The 23,747-nt window shown below is 42.1% G+C and overlaps 1 protein-coding gene across 1 annotated transcript in view; it reads right to left on the bottom strand.

The window, feature by feature from the left end:
* MYO3B (myosin IIIB) overlaps positions 1–23,747 on the bottom strand; it is a 357,251-nt gene that overhangs the window by 60,814 nt on the left and 272,690 nt on the right. Inside the window, exons 29-30 of the mRNA XM_054723043.1 lie at positions 19,455–19,515; positions 18,423–18,522 (exon numbers count right to left, since the gene is read on the bottom strand). Of these exons, the coding sequence (XP_054579018.1) occupies positions 18,423–18,522; positions 19,455–19,515 (161 nt within the window). The remainder of the gene's footprint in view (positions 1–18,422; positions 18,523–19,454; positions 19,516–23,747) is intronic.

The following is a 23,747-nucleotide window of genomic DNA, read 5'->3' as shown; positions in this document are numbered from 1 at the left end:
GGATGACTGAGAATTAACATCATTGAGTTCTTATTATACTTCACTACAACCAGTTGCAGAATTGTACGCATAACTTCCATTGTTCTTATCGAATTATGCACAGGGGGTACGTTTATGGAGCAGGTGTTGCTGGGCCGTGATATATTGGCAGTCTGCCCTCCAAAGTGGCTGTTACCCTGCCACAAACAATATTATGAATGCTCTTGTTTACTTGTATTCCTGACAGCCCAAGTATTATGGTGACAGGTAGCAATGAAGTAGAGGGTATAAATCCTACAATTAATAAAAGGATGGGGGCTTGAGCCATTTCAGTTGGCTATTAAAGGAAAAGGAGACCTAGAGGATTGGCATACTTAGGCAAAACTGGAGCACAACTTAGAATATCCTATCTAATAAAAGAGTAATATGCAAATTGACCATCACTCCAACACACAAGATGGCTGCCCCCATGTGGTCAAAGATGGTTGCCCCCATGTGGACACAAGATGGCTACCACAAGATGGCCAGCAGGGGAGGGCAGTTGGGAGGGACCAGGCCTGCAAGGGAGGGCAGTTAGGGGTGACCAGGCCGGCAGAGGAGGGAAGTTGGGGGCGATTGGGCCTGCAGGGAAGGGCAGTTGGGGGGGACCAGGCCTGCAGGGGAGGGCAGTTAGGGAGAACCAGGCCTGCAGGGGAGGGCAGTTAGGGGCAAACAGGCTGGCAGGGGAGCAGTTAGGCATCAATCAGGATGGCAGGGGAGTGGTTAGGGGGTGATCAGGCTGGCAGGCAGAAGCGGTTAGGGGCAATCAGGAAGGCAGGCAGGCGAGCAGTTGGGAGCCAGCAGTCCTGGATTGTGAGAGGGATGTCTAACTGCCCGTTTAGGTCCAATCCCGGTAGGATCGGGTCTAAACGGGCAGTTGGACATCCCTTGAGGGGTCCCAGATTGGAGAGGGTGCAGGCTGGGCTGAGGGACACATACCCCCGTGCACGAATTTCGTGCACCAGGCCTCTAGTGATGATAATAAAACCAATTTCCCATACTATCTTAAATGCTTTGTAAATGTAATTTTAATAGTTACATGTTATTCCACAATATAGCTATATCAAATTTATTTAATTATTCTAAGTTTTTCTAGGCTTTATAAAAAAAGCGGATTTTGAGTTGATTATTGTGATAAAGGATCTGAACAGTTTTTAAAGGCCTTCAATATACACCACACAATATATTTGCACAATTGTATCCTTTACACTTCCACCAGCATGCTAACAAAGTGTGTCTTTTCTATAGCCCCTATTTCTAGACTCTACCAGAAATAGCTTCATTTTGTTTACACAAACTATTTCCATAAGACACACTTGAGTACTTGCCTTGAAATTTTATAATCATCTCTTTGTGACATTTCTTTTGCCTGCAGGCCTTGATACTCCATGAAGAAGGATCTGGAACTAAATCTGATCTTTCAGGATGAAATATTTGCTTCATATGACTTGAAAATTCCCAAGTTCAGAAACCAGCATGAAAAAATGCACTGGGCATATTAGTATGTGCCTCAGATGAGTAAATTCTACCAGTGTACACACTACTAATTTTCTATTCAACATTCTTTCTTCCCTACAGAAACTTTACATCATAGAGGGCACAATGTGATCAACTCAAATATATTTTCCAGCTTCTCTGCAGATAAAGGAGGACCATGAGATGCAAACAGAAGTTACTGGGTAGGGCTTCCCAGAAAATTCTTTTTGCCCTTTTGCAAAGAATTGAGCCATGTTGGCTGGAGCTCCAACAGCTATTTTGGGACCATGAAAAAAACAACTAAGAGAAATGAAGAGACTTTGTCTTGCCTGACATTCTTGATGTTCTGAACCAATGCTAGAAACTGCATATCTCACTGGACTTCTGGTGACATGAGGAAAACATTTATCTATTGAAATCACTGCATTTCAGTCTATTTATTGAAACAGAGAACAACTGCTAACAGATGCACTATTCCAGAGTATTTGTCATCATTGTGGGAGGGGGTGTAAACTTTATATTAGCAGTTGAAGTTATACTGGGTCCCTTTAAATGGTATAGCATCCCTTCCCTCCAGATCCATTCTTCATCCATTTCCACTATGTTCTCTGCCCCAGAAGCTAATGTATATGGACTACTCTGGCTTCCCAGTGGTTTGGCCAATAGAGAGCTCGGGCAGAAAATCAGAAGGAAGGAAGGGAATGAAAAGAGAGAAAATACTCTCTTATTTTCCTACTTCCCTTGTGGGGTTGTCTTTTGTAGACTGTGTCCTTGATGGGAGGTCATCTATTTTCTCAATATTCCTATATCCACATGGCTTGCTCCTTCTGGGTTCCAAATGCCACGCTCTTTCCTCATCTATTTAGGTAAGTGTGGTTATAGCTCCACTCTCACTAGTCCCTAGGGTACTATACTATCTTTTATGGTTTCCATATATCCTTCCCATAGTCTTTAAAAATAATTTATTTATTAAACAATGTCCAATTTATCCTAATTTGAGTGTATAATCTATTTCTTGCTGGGATTCTGCCTGATACAGTCCTTGTTTTATATACATACTAGAGGCCCGGTGCATGAAATTCGTGCACGGGGTAGGGGGTGTCCCTCAGCCCAGTCTGCACCCTCTCCAATCTGGTATCCCTCTCACAATCCAGGACTTCTGGCTCCTAACCGCTCACCTGCCTGCCTGCCTGATTGCCCTTAACCGCTTCTGCCTGCCAGCCTGATCACCCCCTAACCACTCCTCTGCTGGCCTGGTCACCCCTAACTTCCCTCCCTTGCCAGCCTGGTCACCCCTAACTGCCCTCCCCTGCCAACCTGGTCACCCCTAACTGTCTTCCCCTGCAAGCCTGGTCGCCCCCAACTTCCCTCCCCTGCTGGCCCAGTCACCCCTAACTTTCCCTCCTTTGCCAGTCTGGTCACCTCTAACTGCCCTCCCCTGCTAGCCATCTTTGACCACATGGGGGCAGCCATCTTGTGTGTTGGAGTGATGGTCAATTTGCATATTATCTTTTTATTATATAGGATATATAGATTTTCTAGGCTTTGAGGAAAGGTCATAAGCCCATATCTGCCTATCTCCTAGTTTCTATATCAAGATCAAGAGTGTTAACTTCAACAGAACAGGCAGGCAAATACTTTTAGGGGCTGAGCAGATTCAAAGGAATTATGTAAAATGTTAAAAATGGGGATGATGAGGCCCAGCTGGTGTGGCTTAGTGGTTGACCATTGACCTATGAAACAGGAGGTCACGGTTCAATTCCTGGTCCAGGCATGTGTACGGGTTGTGGGCTCGATTGTAGTGTGGGGCCTGCAGGAGGCAGCCAATCAATGATTCTCTCTCATCATTGATGTTTCTATCTCTCTCTCCCTCCCCCTTCCTCTCTGAAACCAATAAAAAAATATATTTTAAAAATGGAGATACAATCAAATTTTGAAAATTAATTTCTTAAATGTAGAGACTACAGTCATTTTACCAATGGCGGGAAAGAGGACAAATATCTGTCAATGAACAAAGAGGACAGACAATGTGATGTACTTTTTCCCCCCCGTGCCTTCCCACAGTGTTAAATATGAGCTGCCACATGAAGCCGGGTTCCATTCCGGGGCTGAATAAGAGGATGCAGGCCAGAGCAAAGAATGAGCAGCCACAAGAGATGAGAAGAGCCCTGCTCCCCAGATGGCAACCCAAACTGAAAATTAGAAAGCAGAGCTCAAGGGCGATGCTGTGAGCTGATCTACTCCGGGCCTGGGTACAGATAGCAGTGACGAACACACCGAACACACCGAGCAAACACTTTGTAATTTGATCCTTGGAGACTGGGAGTGGATCCTGGGAGGTTCTGTCCCCCACCCTTACCCCAAACATTCAGACCCTGTGTAATGAGTTAGCATGTGAACTGTCCTTTGCAGGCAAATCAGTTAAGGACAGAAACAAGCCTGGAGCTCTTTGTACTTATCTGATTTCTGCCCAAATGCAGAGTTTGACATTTAAAGTTGGTGTGTGCCCATTGGGAGAGCCTAGCCATTGTATCTGGGCACAAAGACTTCTCCTTTGAAATTAGGATAGTGTGTAAACTCATCCCTTAAGAGCTTTGCAGATCTCTTGCATTTGTTTCTTGGGCCTGTTTGAATTTGTTCTTTTAAATAGGCTGCTTAGAGAAAATGCCTGGCACCAATTTAATTGAAAGGGATATCATTAATTTCTTCCTTTAAAAAGGAAGGGTCCCTTTGGGAACACTGAGTCTTCGTGTATATTAGGTCAGACAAACCCAGCCTAATGTCTGGGGAGACTGGATGTTCTAATTGCTCACTGCTAAGCAGCCAAACACATCCTTTTGAATAGTAGAGAAAGAAAATGGGGATCTTAGTTGGTGGGAGCTCTAAATATCCCTCATACTATTTAGGTAGATTAATGAAACATAGCTACCTCCCATTCCACAAATTGTCAGACACAGAGAATACTTACAAATTGTCCCACTCTTCTTAAATGCGATAAAGGTTCAAGGTGATACACTCTTGAGACTTGTGGTGACATTGAGGACAAACTCGTATAATTTATAAAAATTTTAGCACACTCCATAAGACTTGACAATTTGAATGAGAAGAAGGAAAGAGTTGTTAACTTGGAAATTAGGTACTTTGAGAAGTGATTCGCAGTTCATGAATGAGAAATCGCAGCAGCAGTAACAGCAGCAGCTAACATTTATTAGGTGCCAGGCTCTATTTTCATGCATTGAGCCAATATCCAGGACTCTTATTTTTTAATGACAAGTCCTGACCCAGAGTTCCTCAAAGCTGCTAGAGAATGCCCTACCTGGTTTTGCTCAGTGATTAGAGCATTGGCTGAAGAGTCACAGGTTCAATTCTGGTCAAGGGCACATGCCTTGGCTGCAGGCTCAATCCCCGGCACCTGGTTGGGGTGCGTGTGGGAGGCAACCAATCGATGTGTCTCTCTCACATAGATGTTTCTCTCTGTCTCTCCCCCTCCCTTCCACTTTCTCTAAAAAAATAAATAAATGGAAAAAATATCCTCAGGTGAGGATTAGCAACCAAACACAAACAAAAATCTGCCAGAATATATCACTCACTCACACACACACACACACACACACACACACACACACACACACTTAAGACCTTAGGAATGCACATCACAGAACAGAGAAGTTTAATGTAATAAAAGGCTTAAATACCAACAAAGCACTGGAAAGATGGGCAAAATATGTGAGAGTGGAAGGGTTTGGGGATGGTAGTTAGCAGAGCTCAGGAAAGCTCTGGTTTAGGTAGAATATGGTCACTTGTAGGGGATTAGGAAGTCCCTGTGAATTGTTCTTAGTTGGGAGAAAAGCTGCAGACTCATTTAATATTGTTAATCCTGAACTTCTCCCTCCTGTAATTAACCTAGCTTCATATTCACAGTTTTATATGAAATACTAGAGGCCTGGTACACAAAATTCGTGCATGGGGGGGGGGGATGTCCCTCAGCCCAGCCTGCACCCTCTCCAATCTGGGACCCCTCGAGGGATGTCCGACTGCCCATTTAGGCATGATCCCTCCCAACTGCTTGCCTGCCTGCCTTCCTGATTGGCCCTAACCGCTTTTGCCTGCCAGCCTGATCACCCCTTAACCACTCCCCTGCCAGCCTGATTGATGCATAACTGCTCCCCTGCCAGCCTGTTTGCCCCTAACTACCCTCCCCTGCAGGCCTGGTCCCCCCCCAACTGCTCTCCCCTGCATGCCTGGGTCCCCACAACTGCCCTTCCCTGCAGGCCCAGTTGCCCCCAACTTCCCTCCTCTGCCAGCCTGGTCACCCCTAACTGCCCTCCCCTGCTGGCTTGATCGCCCACAACTGCCCTCCCTTGCAGGACTGGTCCCTCCCAACTGCCCTCCCCTGCAGGCCATCTTGTGGTGGCCATCTTGTGTCCACGTGGGGGGCAGTCATCTTTGACCACATGGGGGCAGCCATCTTGTGTGTTGGAGTGATGGTCAATTTGCATATTATTCTTTTATTAGATAGAATTAGATAGGATAGAGGCCTGGTGCATGGGTGGGGACCGGCTGGTTTGCCCTGAAGGGTGTCCCGGATCAGGGTGGGGGTTCCCTTGGGGTGTGGGGTGGCTTAGGCGAGGGGCCTGTGGTGGTTTGCAGGCCGGCCATGCCCCCCCAAGACCCAAGCGGAGGCCCTGGTATCTGGGATTTATTTATCTCCTATAATTGAAACTTTGTAGCCTTGAGCAGAGCCAAGCCTCCTGCTTGCTCCGTGGCTGCAGCCATTTTTGTTGGGATTTATTTATCTTCTACAATTGAAACTTTGTAGCCTTAAGTGGAGGCCAAGGCTGGCCAGGGCAGGCAGAAAGCTTGGCTTCCTCCATTGCAGGGGAAACCCAAGCCTCCTGCTCTCTCCATGGCCGCAGCCATCTTCTTGATTAGGTTAATTTGCATACCCGCTCCTGATTGGCTTGTGGGCGTGGCTTGTGGGTGTAGCGGAGGTATGGTCAATTTGCATATTACTCTTTCATTAGATAGGATGTTCCCTTTTTATAAATTACGAGCAATTTTAATCCAAATCCAACAGCAGTCCTAGCTAACAAAATGCTTACACCTAATCCAATAATTTCCTAGGCATGGCTTTATGTCCCTCATTTTGCCTTCTTGCCTTTGAGCCTAATCAGAATAGAGTCTGTGAAATCCTAAACTGATCAATGAACAAACAATTAAATAACCTGGGCATAATATAATGACTTCAGAGTCTACAGCTGCACATAGAGTTAATGTTCAACCCATTTAGGTTTCTATTTTTCCATGTGTCTTTGTAGACCAAGGAGGAAAATGCAGGAAAGAGGCTAAGACAGCTGACCATCCAAAGAACCATCAAGAAGAGTTTGGGCCCTGACAGCTGCTCTGGAGGCATCACTTCCTTGATTTCTCCCTGGAACGCAGCTCTGGGTTGAATTCTGGGTTGACCAAATGGGACTCAGTATTTTCTTCTGTAAAATGAGAAGGTTGTGCAAAATAATTCAACCAGAAGCCCAGTGACAGAAGAATGAAGTCAGAAAATGGGCTACTGAACAAAAAGAAAAATAAACACATTAACCTTAAAAATACAAAAAGACAAAAAGAAAAAAATGCTAGAAACCAAAGAATACATGCCGAGTGATTCCACCTATACAAAGTTGAAAAACAGATAAAAGGAAACTATGACATGTAGGATGAACACTTAGGTGGTTACCTCTAGGGAGGAGGAGAGAATCACATCAGGTAAGGGTATGCAGAAGGTTTCTGAGGTCCTGGCAGCCTCTGTTTGTGATCTCAGTTGCAGTTATAGTTCAGTAAACTGCCCATCTCTGTTTAAACGTTTTTGTTTTACTGCAGGCATGTTACATTTCAGAATGTTTAAAAAATGTGAAAAACAAAACAAGCACAATCTCATATGTGAGCTTTTTCAGGTGTGAAAAGGAAAGAGGCAGAGGGCTGGGAACATCCTTCTCACTCTTTGCCTGGTCCTCCTTCAGTTCTCAGCTTTGGTGTGAGCCTACCTGCTCCTTCTTAGCTCCAGTGAGACTATAAATGCATCCCTGTAGTAGCGCAGCTCCAGTGCTCACTTTTCAACACCCTGCTCAAAGGAGATTTTTATTTCCATTTTATTTGCCCATTTCTCCTATGGGCAAACTTCATAAGGGCAAGCCTGGATCTGGCTCCCTTATATATCTTCAGGACCCAACATAGCGTCTGTCACTTAGTAGCTGCTCAATAAACATCTGCTGAATGAATGAGTAACAAAGGTGCATTTCACTCTCTCCCAGACCTCTGTGAATTTAAATCAATAAATTTTCTTGTTAAATACTGTTTTTACTGGAAATAGACAACCCCACAGTTTTCCTGGTCATTCTAGATGTTCTAGTTACTTAAGGAGAGTAGTAAGTAGCTAGGAAATAAGAGAGTCAAATAAAAATGAGAACTGGGAGAAAAGTTTAACTATGGTTCTGCACATAGTCATATAAGCAAGCCCTCCCCCTCCCCCCATTTAATTCTGGACTGTCTATCTTGCCTCCCTGTAACACTTAAAACTAATTACACTTAATTTAGGGAACATGCTCATGTCACAATTTTCATGTGTTCAACGACTGAACAACCCATTAACTTGTTCCTCTCAGCCTGTTCTCACTTTCTTGGATAGGAAGTAAGTGGTAGGATAAGATGGGTGTCAGGCTTATTTTAAAACATTTTCTCCCTGAATATATAAGTAAAAAATTAATTACTGCTCTACAAAAGACACTTTGTTGAGAGAATATTTAAAAAGCCTACACTAGGAGAAATATTTGCAAAACGTATATCTGACAAAAGACTGGTATCCAAAATATTCGAAGAGCTCTTAAATCTCCAAAGTAAGAAAACTAACACAATTTTAAAATGGGCAAAAGATCTAAACATACACTTCAGCAAAGAAGATACACAGATGGCAAATAAGCATATGAAAAGATGCTCCACATTATACATCATCAGGGAAATGCAAATTAAAACAACAATGAGATATCAACACACCCATTAAAATGGCAAAAATCCAAAACACTGACAATAGCAAATGCCGTGAGGATCAGGATCAACAGGAACTCTCATACTTTGCTGGTGGGAAATAAAAATGGTAGAGCCACTTAAAGGGCCATTTGGCAGTTTCTTATAAAACTAAACATAGTCTTACCATATAATCGAGCAATCACACTTTTTGGTATTTACTCAAAGTTGAAAACTTATGCATACACTAAAACCCGCACACAAATGTTTATAAAAGTTTTATTCATAATTGCCAAAACTGGGAAGCAACCAAGATGTCCTTCAGTAGGTGAATAGGTAAACAAAATGTGGTACATCCATACAATGGGTTATTTTCAGTAATTAAAAAAAAAAAAAGAACTACCAAGATATGCAAAGATATAGAAGAACCACCAAGATATGCAAAGATATAGAAGAACCTTAAAGGCCTATTGCTAACTGAAAGAAGCCAATCTGAAACAGCCATATACTGTCTGATTTCACCTCTCTGACATCCTGGAACATGCAAAACTATGAAGATGGTAAAAACCAAAACCAAAACCAAAACCAAAAACAGCAGTCGCCAGGAGCTCAGGGGGAGGGAAGGGCTGAAGAAGGGATGAAAATATGGAGCCAGAGTATTTTTAGGCAAATGGAACGATTCTGTTTAATACTGCAATGGTGGATACATGCCATTACATATTTGTCAAAACTCACAGACTATAATGCTGTTAAACCCTAGTGTGAATTATGGACTTTAGTTATTAATAATATATCAATATGGTAACAAATGAGCCACATTAATGCAAGATATTAATAATATGGAAAACTGGGGGGAGGGGATGAGGTAAGGGAGTATATGGAAACTCTACTTTCTGCTCAAATTTTTTAAAACCCAAAACTACTAAAAGTTAATATAGTCTATTAACTTAAAAAGAAAGAAAAACACTTAAAAATTTATTACTCCCTATCTTGGAAAACAAGCAAAGGTAAAGAGAACAATCACTCTGCTCCTACCATTATACAACTGTATGTTAAAGTTGAAAAGAATCCTTTGAAATGAAACTAGGACTCTTAACTAGGCAGCTAAGGTTAACAGGGTAGTCTATAGAGTGTGTGCTGTTTCAAATAATCAAGCAAGAAAAGAATTTAAAAATAAAATTACTCTTGGCACGTTTCACAGTCATGCCATCAACATTCAATTCTGGAAGCCAAGTACCCTAACTTGACTCACACATCCCCACCCCCGCACCTTGCATTGTTTGGCAGCTGCACTCCTGATGTCCTGGGTCAATGCCAGAATCTCACTCAGCATCACAAAAAGTGCATCCTGACCCAATGCACTCAGGAAAGCACCAGAAAAGTTCCTGCTGTACTTTCCTCACATGTTTGCAAGTAACAATCTAAGCAGAATAATGTCCAAAAACTCTCCAACTTTGTAATATGCTTTAATAAGTTCCAGGAATGAGAACAGTCACAAGTCTTTCCCGGAGGGATGTGGCCTCAGGAATGATGGCTGACAAATGACCTCCATGGCTTCTAACCAGCAACTCTCCCAGCTGTGGCCACCTTCCTCTCCAGCCTCAACTCCTCCAATAGGGTCAGAGTCCCACTGCCTCAGCTGGCTGAGGAGTAGATACTGTGCCAACCTATGTGGACAGCCTCCCTTCTTATCTTCCAGATCCTCAAATCTCAGGGAAAGCAGGGCACCAAAATGAGTCTTTCCCTCTTGGTAGGTATCCTGCCGAGTTCCTTTAGAAAGTCACAGTGTTGCACCGAGGTCTCGGTTAAGGTAAATGGCTGTAACTGCAATCAATGTCCGAAGTACGCTGTTCACAGTCTCCAAATTACAAAATAAAGCAAAGCAAAACAAACAAACCCAAAACCCAGACCTAGTAACAATTAGAAAAATCTTTTAAGCAAAATAGGAAAGGTGTATGATCCATATAAACAGGACTAAATTAGAGATTAAATTTGGGATTAGAAGAGCTATAATCCCTCCTCTCTCTCCTTCCATCCTCTGCCCGCAGGTCCGTAGGCTCAAATTGTACACTCGTTATGCTGGCCTTGCCTAAAGCCCTTTGCAAAAAGCCAAGGAACAAACATTACTGTAATGACATAGATATTAGAGATACGTGCAAATATTCAGATCTGGTGGGATTTAGAGCAATTTTGCTTTGCAGGAGGTGGGCAGAGGCGGTAGAGTTTATAAAACAGAAATATCTTTTAAGGGTAATAATTCCTAATAATTGTAGAAATTGAGACACAGAGTCTGGAACACTTCCTTCTTCTTCCTCTACAGCAAAGTTACAAGTACCTACATGTACAATTTGTTCTTGACAACTTCCTGAGGATTTAAATAAGACCACATGACATAAATAAGGACACTCAGTGTGTTGTTACCAAATCTGCTTTAACAGCTGCAAAGACCAAGATTTTTGAATTGCATTAGTCTGTTAAGTGTCTTATTTCACTTCCTGGCCTGTAGTAGGTGCTCAATAACTGTTTGTTGAATGAATGAAAGAATGAACGAACGAACGAATAGAAAGCTAGCTATATAAAGTTCCCTTTTTCTGATTCAATGTAATATCATCGAGATAGGGGGGTGTCTAGATCAGAGCTTCTCAAAGGGTGGTCCCCAGATCGGCAGCATGGTATCTCCTGGGCACCTGATAAAAATGCAAATCCTCCCCCCTCCCCCCTGCTCCCGCAAACTCGGTAACTATGGCATGGGCCCAGCAGTCTGTGCCTGACAACCACTGAAGTTTGAGAACCACCAGATCTAAAAAGATCCTTTGACAAGGCGTGTTTCCACCTCCCCATGCTAAAGGAAAGAAATCTATGCCTGTAATTACCATCTCACCATCTCACCATCTCACCGAGAACAGTCCCAAGGCTGAGGCTTTCCCAGGCTCACTACCAATTCACTCCCTGGTTTACGGTGCATCTCATGGCATGTAGGCAAGAAGGAAAGATGCCTCAGCCCAGTGGGAGCAGAAAAGAGGGGGACTCAGAGCCCCAGAGACTATCCATGCGTGAGGCCACAACAGCAGCCTGGAGGTCCGTGTGTGGCCTTCCCTAAGGCACTGGGTGCGAGGCAGAGAGGCCCAGGAGTGCTCCCTCGTGTAGGATTTGGGTTCCATGTGCTTTCCCAACAGGAAAAATGTTGCCTTTGAGCTCCGCAGGAGGAACATGCTCTCCCTGTCAAGTGGGCGACAGCTGAGCCCTTTATGATCCCACTGGTTGCTGTTTGGCAAACTTCTCGCAACCCCTTCCACACACAGGCAGCCAGTGGGAGGCGATTTCTGTAGCACTAGCCAAGGCTTGGTCTTGCCTGACATAGTGATCTAATTTTTAAAAAACAGTCCCTCCCGATGCGAGTTCAACTTCCAGGATTATGACAGGGTGACCAACTTGTCCCAGTTTGCCTGAGACTGCCCTGGAGTTAGCACTGAAAATCCCACATCTTGGAAAATTCTTCAGTTCCAGAAAAATTGAGATGTTTGGTGACTCTAAGGATTAAGAGTTCCAAGGATAAAACAGCTCAAGTTAGCCTTCTGATAGTTGAACTTATGCCAAAATCAACAGAATTTATTAACGAGCATTAAGAAAGGTAAAGGCAAATAATGGCGTTGATGGCGTTAGAGAAGCAGCTGGGAGAAAGTGTGTGTGGTTTGCTCAGCAGTGGGGTGGACGGCCCGGGCAGGTCTGACACTAGGTGCTCTGTGGCTCTACCATAACCCAACGCTCTGCATGCCCACTGGGCCCCCTCCGGAGGCTGGTATAGGACAGTTTGCTCCTCAGCTCCCTAAAAATGTACCACGCTCCATCTTTAAGATGCGTTATAATTAAAGTTAGTCTTAGTACGTGCAATGACTTCTACTTACAAAAAGAAATAGAAATAATTTATGCACCTGTAGGCGGGACGATACCCAAGGGCAGAACTGCCTTCCTCCGGTGAGGTATCACAGGACACCCAGGGCAGGAAATGGAAGTCTTTGAACAAGCAGGTCACAAAGTTACACTAAAGCTTGTGTACTTTACACTAAGAAAATAGATACTGTGCGGCTGTGAAAAAGAAGGATCTCTTACCCTCTAAGACAGCATGGAGGGACCTGGAGAGTATGATGCTCAGCGAAATAAGCCAGTCAGAGAAAGAGAAGTATCACGTGATCTCACTCAGATGTGGAATCTAACGAACAAAATAAACTGATGAACAAAATAGATCCAGAGATACAGAGCATGGAACAAACTGTGGAATCTCAGAGGGAAGGCTGGGATGAGAGGTGGGGTGTGGAGAGATTAACCGGGAAACTTGTATGCATATGTGCATAGTCCATGGACACAGACCACAGTGTGATCAAGGCCTAGGAGGAGCGGGGGTGGGGGGGGGGTGGGGGTCAATAGGGAAAAAAGGGCACATCTGTAATACTTTCAACAATAAAGATAATTTAAAAAAATTTTTTAAAAGTTAAAAAAAAGAAAATGGAGGTAGGGTACCTAACATGTGTCAAAAGTAGGCATGTAGTACTTTTGTGGCAGTTTCCTTTCTTTTACTCAGAGGGATTCCCTCAGTTACCCTACTCAGATCCATAATTTTTTTACCTGCAGAAAAATGTTGAAAGCCTGTATTTTAGACACAGCAAAAGAGAAAAAGAGAGAAGGGGAAGGAAAGTATGTTACAAAAATTGAGCACATTAATAATAGCAAAGAACATCAGCTTTGTGTTGAGAGAGAAGAAAGTAAAAATAATCAGGCACTTTAACTAAAAATCATAATGGTTGAGGGTCATTTAATTCAAGGGTAGGTGGTCCCATGTAACAATCACATTTAAGGATCTCTCTGCAGTATAGCCCAGTGTGTTAATTGTTAATGATCATGTCCTGAGATAACTAAGAACAAGAATTGTGTTGGGTATTCTTAGTATGAAAGGGAGTCGTAGGTTTTAGAAAGTTTCAGCTACCTGGACAATGCGACTTATACACTTATCATTTATTGATGATGTTTTAGTCTACACTTAACCCAGTAACTGCAGTAATCATTTTAAAACATAATTCAGGTCACATCACTCGCCTGCTGAAATGCTCAGTGGCTCCCCATTTCACTGAGTTTACCCTTATTACTCAAAACGCCGACCTCAGATCAACAATATCAGCACCACCCGGAAGCTCACTGGTGTCGCAGAATCTCAGGAGCCAGCCAGACCTGCTGCATCAGGACACTGAGAAACACGGACCTGCATCATCTGGCTCCTCACCTCCTACCACTTTCTTCCTTGCCTTTTCAGCCCTAATCACGCTGTCTTTCTTTCTGATCCTCGTGTATTCCACACACGTTCTCTCCTCGGAGCCTTTGCCATGGCTGTTCCCTCTGCCCGTCATGCTCTTGTCCTAGACATCCACATGATTAACTAGCTCACCACCTTCTAGCTTCTCAATGAAGCCATGTAAACCACCCCCACCCTGTCTTCCGCACTTCGGCCACTCCTAATCTTTCTTGCTCTATTTTCTCCCCTATAACAACACTTCACTCTTCTACCATCCCCTAAACCAGTGGTCGGCAAACTCATTAGTCAACAGAGCCAAATATCAACAGTACAACGATTGAAATTTCTTTTGAGCCGAAACCGGTTTGGCTCAGTGGATAGAGCGTTGGACTGCGGACTGAGGGGTCCCAGGTTCGATTCCAGTCAGGGGCATGTGCCTTGGTTGCGGGCGCATCCCCAGTGGGGGGTGTGTAGGAGGCAGCTGGTGGATGTTTCTCTCTCATCGGTGTTTCTGACTATCTGTCCCTCTCCCTTCTTCTCTGTAGAAGAATCAATGGAATATATTAAAAATAAAAAAAAAAAGAAATTTCTTTTGAGAGCCAAATTTTTTAAACTTAAACTTCTTCTAACACCACTTCTTCAAAATAGTCTCGCCCAGGCCATGGTATTTTGTGGAAGAGCCACACTCAAGGGGCCAAAGAGCCGCATGTGGCTCGCGAGCCGCAGTTTGCTGACCACGGCCCGAAACTAACTTATATGTTATGCTTATTGTTTAGTGTTGCCTCCTTCTGCTAGAACATAGCACTGTGAGGATAGGAATTTAAAAAAATATATTTTTATTGATTCCGGAGAGGGAAAGAGGGGTAGAAATATCAATGATGAGAGAGAATAATCGGCTGCCTCCTGCACGCCCCACACTGGGGGGGTGGGGGGGGGGGATGGAGCCTGCAACCTGGGCATGTGCCCTGACCGGGAATCAAACCATGACCTCCTGGTTCATAGGTCAATGCTCAACCATTGAGCCATGCCAGCTGGGCAAGAGAAATTTTTGGTGTATCACCATGCCTAGAACAGTGACGTGGTCTACCTTATAGGCCACAACTTGTTATCAATCCCAACAAGATGAGCAAAGAAATATACAGTAATTTAATTTAGAGTAAGAAATTTAGAAAAGTTTTGATCTATTTTATATTGACACAACACATTAGTGTGCGACTATCTAGTAAATCATTTTTATTGTTACAAAAGTATCAGAATGTAAATTGAAAATGAATACAATAAACCCCAAACTGGTCTTTCAAAATAGTTTGAGAAGTGCTGGTCCAGAATATTCTTGGCACTCAGTGTTAATAATTGTTTCTTGAATAAATAAATGAATAAATAAATAGAAGAACAAATGCCTGAGGAATACATTTTTACACAGTAAAATCAGGTAAGATCTGTGTATATGTCTGTCAGTCCAGTTAAATAATTTCACTGCTCGGAGTAGTGGCAAAGTGATTTGTATTATGCACTTCCTGAGTATGCTGTGCTTTTCTCCCCTATGTAAGGCTTAAATGGACCAATTAAGAGACTTCTGAGACTCTGACTAAGTGGCTGATGACAGCCTTTGTCCAAGCCCCACAATTTGAACACTTCTTTGCATGTCTGCCCTGAGCAGAGCTGGCCTGACTAACTTCAGATTACTTGAACCCTGCCTCCTCCCACACCCCACCGGACCTGGTATATGCATGAAAATAACTATAGTACAAGGCAAGATGTGATAAGTACTATAAGAAATGTCAAAGGGCACGAGGAGGGAGCCATTGTGGACTCTGAAGAATGGAGAGGACTGTGAGAGTGAACAGGGAAGAAGGACCGGTTGGGCATGAACAAAGTCACACAGGAGAAAAAGAACACACTGGGCATGCTTGAAGAATAGAGAATAGTTTGGATATTCTGAAGCACAGAATGAGAGAAAGAGATCAGTAGAAGGCAGTACTAGAAAATAAGATTGGGACCAGAATAGATACAGACTTGAATGTCATGCAAAGAAGCTTAGAGTTCTTAACACCAAGATAACAAAGAATCTGCTTAAAAAATGGGACCTGAATAGACATTTCTCCAAAGAGGACAAACAAATGGCCAATATACATATAAAAATTCATTAATCATCAACTTAAAGCCACAATGAGATATCACCTTACATTTATCAGAATGGCTGTCATCAATACATCAAAAGTCAAGTGTTGGCAATGGGGAGCCACTGAAGAGTATGAAGGAAGGGAATGTGATGATCAGAGTATGCTTTAGAAAAGCTCCTCAGGCACATGTGCATAAGAGACACTGAAGGAGGGAAATAAAGAAGGTAGGAAGACCACTAGAGCATAAGGAGAAGTAATGGTAATGGTGGCAAATTCAATAGAAACCATCTAGGTTGGAAGGAAGGAATAATAATGACAGGAAAGTGCATATGAGCCATTTACAGCATGTCAGATGTGAAACAGTAAGTTTGACTTTATGGGTTTCTTTCCTAAAGATTGTGAAAAATAACTGTAATCCAACAAGTTCTCTTTAATACTTAGACCAAATACAATATATGTTAGCTCCCCTTGAACTATCCCTCTAAATCTTAACCTTTTGCACTCGGATGTCAAGTGTGACTTGACACGGTTAGCATCGGTAGCAGCTCAAGAAAAAAGCAAGCGAGTGCAAAGGGTTAATGCTTTATAATAAGTACTTGATTCTTTATTATTAATACTTACAGATTAATTTTGTATTTACATAATATCAATAACAAAAATTACCACACCATAGACATTTTGCTATGCCCTATACTTACTAGTATACTAGCTCATTTATTCCTCAGTATAATCCCTCAGCTATAAACTACTACTTCCTTCATTTTACATGTGTAGGTACTAAGGTAAGGAATTGCATAACTTTATTAACATACACAGGAGAGCAGAGGTTTGAATCTAGGCAGGTCTGACCTCAGAATGTGTGCCTTTGACTAATCAGCCATACCTGAAAATTTTCTTTTCACATGTATTTCAAAGTTACATGTATTTTAAAGTAGAATGCCAAAAGAGACAACAGTCAAAATGAAACAAATAGAATACAAATTGCAAGATGATATATTTAAACCAAAACATACCAATAATCACATTAAATGTAAATGGTCTAAACACCCCCATTAAAAGATAAAGATTGTTTGTTTGGATAGAGAAAAACGTCAACTAAACTCTTACATAATGGATTTTGTTCCACCACAATGTATTTTCCCTAAATTTTCCTCTTTTTGTACTAATCCTACTCCTACCCCATGCTGGCCTTATTCCTGAGCAATCTGGCTATGGGGGAAATATTCCCTTTGACAAATTTATCATTTTCTGTATATCCATTTTAAAAGTTCTGCTATGATACACTCATCCTCTCTTGTCTTTCTTCAGAAGTTTAAGTCCCATGTGGACAGAATATCCTCACACTTTTTTATACATTTCCCACTTCATATAGTACTACTTTCTCACTGAAAAAAAAATGACAAAGAAGCAATTTGGACAGACCTGAGAAACTATTGCATATTTCAGAAAAATAAATAAGGCCGGCAGTAAGTTGGTATTTTAAGTTGAAAAGTTTTTTTCTTTGGAATGGTCTATATTGTCCTGAGTATCTTTTGGTTCATAAATATTTCTGATAATCATGCTTCTATTTAATTTTCCAGAAGTACTGATTTTAGCCACATATAAGCCCCCAAAATGACTTTTACCATAGCCAAGTGGTTCTCAACCTTTCTAATGCCGCGACCCTTTAATACAGTTCCTCATGTTGTGGTGACCCCCAACCATACAATTATTTTCGTTGCTACTTCATAACTGTAATTTTGCTACTGTTAATGAATCGTAATGTAAATATCTGTGTTTTCCGATGGCCTTAAGTGACCCTGCTAGCGGTTCTCAACCTGTGGATCGCGACCACTGCTGTAGAGCCTAAGACCATCGGAAAACACAGATATTTATATTATGATTCATTAACAGTAGCAAAATTACAGTTATGAAGTAGCAACGAAAATAATTTTATGGTTGGGGGTCACCACAACATGAGGAACTGTATTAAAGGGTTGCGGTATTAGAAAGGTTGAGAACCACTGCCATAGTCTGTACCAAATAATTTAGAAAAGGGGCCAGAAATAGTTATTTCTCAAATGACTGTGGCAAGATGTTTGTATTTGTGCTGGAAGAATGGCCATATTGCCAAGAGAGCAGACCTACTCACTAAATCCATATTCTTTACCAAGCCCTAGATTTTGACCTTGAATAATCTGCTCCACTAAAAGCTGGTCAGCTGTTTATCTCTCCTTTAACAAAATGACGTTTTAAGCAGTTTCTTAATGTAAGATTCTTACAACTAAAAGGAAGAGTATGGCATCTCCTATCCATTTTCTTCCCTCAGAAAAGTAAACTTACATGGCATGGGTAGGTGGCAAACAGCTTCCAGTCTTCATGGCTTCCCAAACCTGAAATTTGTGTTAACACTAGCTCATATTACTATCTGAGTCCCGCCTTCGAGACAGTACTGCCCAAGTAACTCACTAAAAGTACACAGGCAGGCAAATGGTAGAAGCAGCATTCAATCAAATTGTTCTTCTTACCAGGTTTTGCAGGGGCTCCCCTCGAGGGACTCAGTCCTGGGCGACCTGGAGCAGCATGGCATGTCCGAGAAGACAGCAAATCAGTCCCAGACACTGAGTGCTTCAGAAAGACCCAGTAAGAAAAACGTTATTTTTATCCACTGATAAGACAACTTTAAGGACATGGCTTCCATTTAATTAAGGGGCCTCGACCCCGATCGTATGGGGAGGAAGCTAAATATATTGGGGCCATGTTGTCCATTGCCACGGTCTCGCATTACAGTTGAATGGAGGTGCTCTCCTTGGGGACAAATAGTAGCAAAGTCTTGACATCCTTTACTTCATTCATTTACTTTTTCCTCTGAACACATTAACCTAGCCCCTTCTTCAATTAATTATAGTCCAGAATATAAAAATAGCTATGTGCTGATTTTCTCCTATACTTAATGTTTATCCCTAAGAAAGAAAAAGGAAAACCTATAGGAAGGTATTAATCTGCTTAACATTTCTAAGTACATCATCCAAAGGATTTTGTTTTTTTAATCTTACATATGCTCAGCAGAGTTACTGGCAAAAACTGTACATTTTCTTCATTTCATCCTTTCAACATCAAATAGTAGGCAGCAAAAATTGGATCAGACTTCAAAGCCTGCTGTGGGCTCCAAGTCACAGAGAGACGCCTCCATTTCACATATTGAATTCAAGCAGGATATCAAAGTGCTACCAAAGAACCTCGGGTCCTTGCTCAGAAAGAGGCTCTAACATCTGTAGAGAGTGGAGTGCACAGACAAATCACCTCGGGGAGCAGCTAGCATTTATTCTCAGCAGCGAATTCCAGGCTTTTGATTCTCTCTTCGCTGTACCTCCCTGTCTCTCTGCTGAACCAAGTTCTTTAGCGAGCTAGGCTTTTGTCTCAAAGACTTCAAAATATCACTAACAGTTTCATGTTCGGATGGCTGGACCGAGCAGCCACAGACAGACTTCAGACCCACCAACTTGGATGAGTCTGAAATAAAGATACACAGTTACTTCGAAATCAAGACATCCAGCTACCTTATTTGGATATCCTGTGAAGACATCATACTCTTTTGGAGAACTCTGGCCTTGTGAATGCCTAGAAACAAAAATAAAAATAATCATAATTTTTTAAAAGGCTTGAAAATGATAATTAAAAACACTTAAAGAGAGTTGTGTCATTAAGCTCCCAGAGCTTCCCACCCCAGCCCTTGGTTAAAAGGGATGGCGTTGCTCCTACATCCACAGTCAGCCCGAGATCCTAAGACCCAAGAAACTGCCCTTTCTAAAACGGTGTGACCAAATTTGGTTTATTTTCTATTGGGCTTTTACAAACTTTACCAAGAAGCCAACCAAGTTAATGCTAAGCATGCACTGCCCACCCAGCACATTCATCACGTTAGTTGTTAAAATAATTCAAAATAGATTCTGTAGTCAAATAAGTTTGGGAAATGCCGAGGTGAGCAGAGTTGAAGAGCTTTCCTTACTGCAGGCATGATCTTTTACAATTATAATACGCGTTTATGGATTTCTAAAGTAGAGTGGGGGGAGTATGCAGGGTTTTCTAAACTAATTTGACCAAGAAACTTAAAAAGTGATAACCTATTAACATCTATTAAAATACTTGTTACTTGGAGCAAAGTTTGGGAAAAAAATCAATTGTGCCGCATTTCCAATTTCTTGTAATTGGAACACATTGTATCAAGTGTGATAATCATAACACACTGTTAAAATAGAAGCCAGCTTTTACAGTTCCTTTCAGGGGAACCCAGCAGAGTGGGAAGCTGACTAGGGGGAGAAAAAGCTGGATTCTGAGCCCTGGCCTCAAGATCCCTGATCTCTCTCTCTCTCTCTCTCTCCTACACATATACACACAAAACCAAAATATGTGACTGGGTAAATTTCTCCAGTATTCTGGGTTCTAGTTTTCCTCATCTATAAAATGGATCGAGATTATTCCTTAAGTCTTTTTCAGTTCTGTACTAATAATCGTATTCTTTATTTAAACTGACAAACTAATTTTCTGAGAACAGTTCATGGATATTACCTTCCATATGCACCTACTTATAGTAGATTATAACAATAAACCTATTTTTAAAATATCACATCAGTACCTGAGGAGAGGGGACTATACTGACATACTTATTTGTGCCTATATTTGTTTATCATATGTCTCCCGCTATGAAATGCAAGCTCCATGAAGTCAGGGACTAGATTTGCTTTATCAGATCTGTATCAGCACCTAACCCAGTGTCTGATACATTGTAAGTGGCTCAATAATATTTGACAAGTTGTTGAATGAAAACTAGAATGACTAGTGGACCCCCAAAATATGGGACATGAAGATTAAAATTAGCAATTATATAGCACTCCATATTTTAAAAAATGCTTTCATATATCTAATGAGAATTTCACAACCATTTGAGCTAAGTGCTTTAATTGTCCCTATCACATAGATGAAGAAACTGAAGGTCAGAGAAAGTGAGGAATTTGCTCAGGGATCAAGGTGACTACCTGGTAGAGCTAAGACAATGACACCCTGTTTTTCTGACTACAACCCTCCGCTCTTCCTCTGAACCACAACACCTCTATGCCCTTTGGTTTCTGTGCATCAGCCCAAGGGACTCATTTATTTCTGTCAGCCTAGGTAAGCTCCAGTGGTTGTGGGGCACCTACAGGAAGGATGGACTCTGATATCCTCTAGGAGTCCTGTTGAGACTTGGAAAACATCTAAGGAAGAGAGTTTGATTGTTGAATTACTATGGGGTCTCCAATTTCTGCCTTTCCTGCACCAACAAATGCATGAACCTCTTAGGAACTCCTCTAGATTGTATCGCTTTTCAGGATTCAAAGCCAGTGGCCGACCCTTCCAATGCTCCATTGGAAGTCAGCTCATCCGTTTGACTCCCTCCTCATTCAAGCCTTTGGGAAAATCTAACGCAGCTCAGGGTAAGGCTTATATGTGTTACTTGGTTTGAAAAGGTGGAGGAGGGGTGGGTAGTTTCCACAGGCAAATAGATGAGAGAGTAGTTGATTAAGCAAAGTGAAGCAGGTTTCTTTCCTGAGAGGCTTTCCAGAATTTTTAACTTAATAATATGCACAATGAAACTCCTGAAGAGGAAAACGATGGGCAGCATTTCCCAGATGACATTCCAACAATGGAACCCTTCTCCCATGGAGCATGTCGGGGGCCCATTGGTTCTTATAACACATCTTAGGAGACATCGATCTGGGTAGTGCTTATCTGAAACAAATTCCAATTTGCCTTTAAAAATGGTATAAGTCAATATTCTTCAAAGTCTGACTACTTGAACTCCGCAGCAGTTTCATCTGCCTCTGAGACTTGAGACTGGCAGTGAGTGGATAATACTCTCCAAGGTGCCACAACCAAAACATGGAAACGCACAATAATCACTAGAGTACATGGCACCAGGCACCCGGCAAAGCATGGGTACATGGACAGCTCATGTAATACTTCCAACAACCCTGTGAATGGATTTTATTTTTATACCCATTTTACAGGTGTGGCAATTAAGGAACGAGAAGTTCATGACTTTTTCATGTCATAACTAGTAAATAGTGCAGCATAAGACCTGCTGACAGAAAAGAAGACTTCAGAGGGAATTTATGGACCCAGGCAAGGATTATCAATTGCTGATAAAACCTTAAGACAAATGGTTGATGGGGAACAGGACATTCATATGATACCAAAAAACCACCATACAGATTCCTTCCTTCATATCATAAGGGGAGCACATGGGAGAAATCAAAAAGTCACCACCTTAACCCAATGCCAACCTTAGCACCTCTAATCCCCAGACAGCATTGTCTTGTGATGTGGGGCAATATAAAGACTTCAACATCACCCAGGATATTAGTATCTTTTCTTTTGGTCAAAATACTTGTGTACATGGCACCAGGCACCCGGCAAAGCATGGGTACATGGACAGCTCATGTAATACTTCCAACAACCCTGTGAATGGATTTTTATTTAACTTGAATCTAATCAAAGCTTTAAATCTAATTTGCCATTTACCCAAAACACAGGTATACAGGGACAAGCTAAGACCACAAAGAATCAAGCAGACAAATATAGAAGGTGAGCTATTTTATGAGGACAACTGGCTTGACCTCTTAAAAAGTCAGTGTCATGAACAAAGGGAGTGTTGTATACCAGAAGAGATTTAGGGACGTAACAGCTTGATGTAATGTTCTAGATCCTGGCATGGACTGACTGGTGCAAAGGACATCTTAGAACAATTGGAAACATTTGACTATAGACTGGTAAATAAATGATATTAAGGAACTGTTCACTTTAAAAACGTGATATTGTCTTGAATCTGTTGGGAAAAAATTTAAAAAAAAAAGAAAACACACGCATACAAGAAACACTGTCCTCGGCCTCTAGTAGAAATCACATGCTAAACTGCAGAAGCAGCGCATCTGGTTATCAAAGGGCAGTGAATAGCTGTTTCTCTATCCGTGCTTCACTGCATAGTTCTAGGGCTCCTCGAGCCTCTCTGAAGCCACAACTGAAGTCTCAAGCAGACTGCCTCCAGGGCCTGGTAGCTTGGCTGCTCGGCTGCAGTCAGTTCATTGAACCGTGGGTTCTAGGGGAGACGGAAACTCTCAGTCACTATTGAGAACACTTCTGCTGGGCGTCTGCCTTGAAATGCCCCCAAATGAAATTCACGTCTAATTCCTTCTTCTGAAACCCTGGTCCCAGTGTGAGCACATGAGAGGCAGAATGAAGGCTGGCACCTGCGTGCAGGGCTGCTGAGAATGCCTGGCATCTTTCTTCTTCTGCAGCAAAGATCCACGGGGCCAGCTGGCTTTGTCATGCCGGGCTGGCGGCACTAGGCGAGGTGCCTAGGGACTGGGTCTCAGCTTTGCAGGCTCCAAAATTCAGTTTGCCGGTTTGTTGAGGGGTGATGATTTTGGGGAGAGCTGAGTTACACTAACTAAATGCAAAAGAATATTTGAAAAGTAGAAAGCCAGTGAGTGATTTTTACATTGAGCATAATCTGGACTGTACTTTCCCCCTCACTGGTTGGCTGACATACTCTGGAGAATGAATTACACATCAAATTATAACAGAAGAAGCAGGGTGCTCATTGAGGACCTGATCAATCAAGCTGGTCTTGTAACTGGCCTCTTTGACTTTAGGGTTAGAATCAATAACTTTTTTTCTTGGATAAGAGTGGAGACACACTGGTTTTTCTCTGATTCTCCATTTCCTAAACTTCATCTAAGTTTCTTTGTGCAATTTTTATTAACTTTGATAAAATTTGCAACATTATGTCTTATCTTTGATCAATTTTAATTTAAAAT

The sequence above is a fragment of the Eptesicus fuscus genome, chromosome 11 (assembly GCF_027574615.1).
Source record: "Eptesicus fuscus isolate TK198812 chromosome 11, DD_ASM_mEF_20220401, whole genome shotgun sequence".
Taxonomy (NCBI): domain Eukaryota; kingdom Metazoa; phylum Chordata; class Mammalia; order Chiroptera; family Vespertilionidae; genus Eptesicus; species Eptesicus fuscus.
The sequence above is the reverse complement of the archived record's forward strand: the minus strand, read 5'-3'. Positions and strand labels throughout refer to the sequence as shown.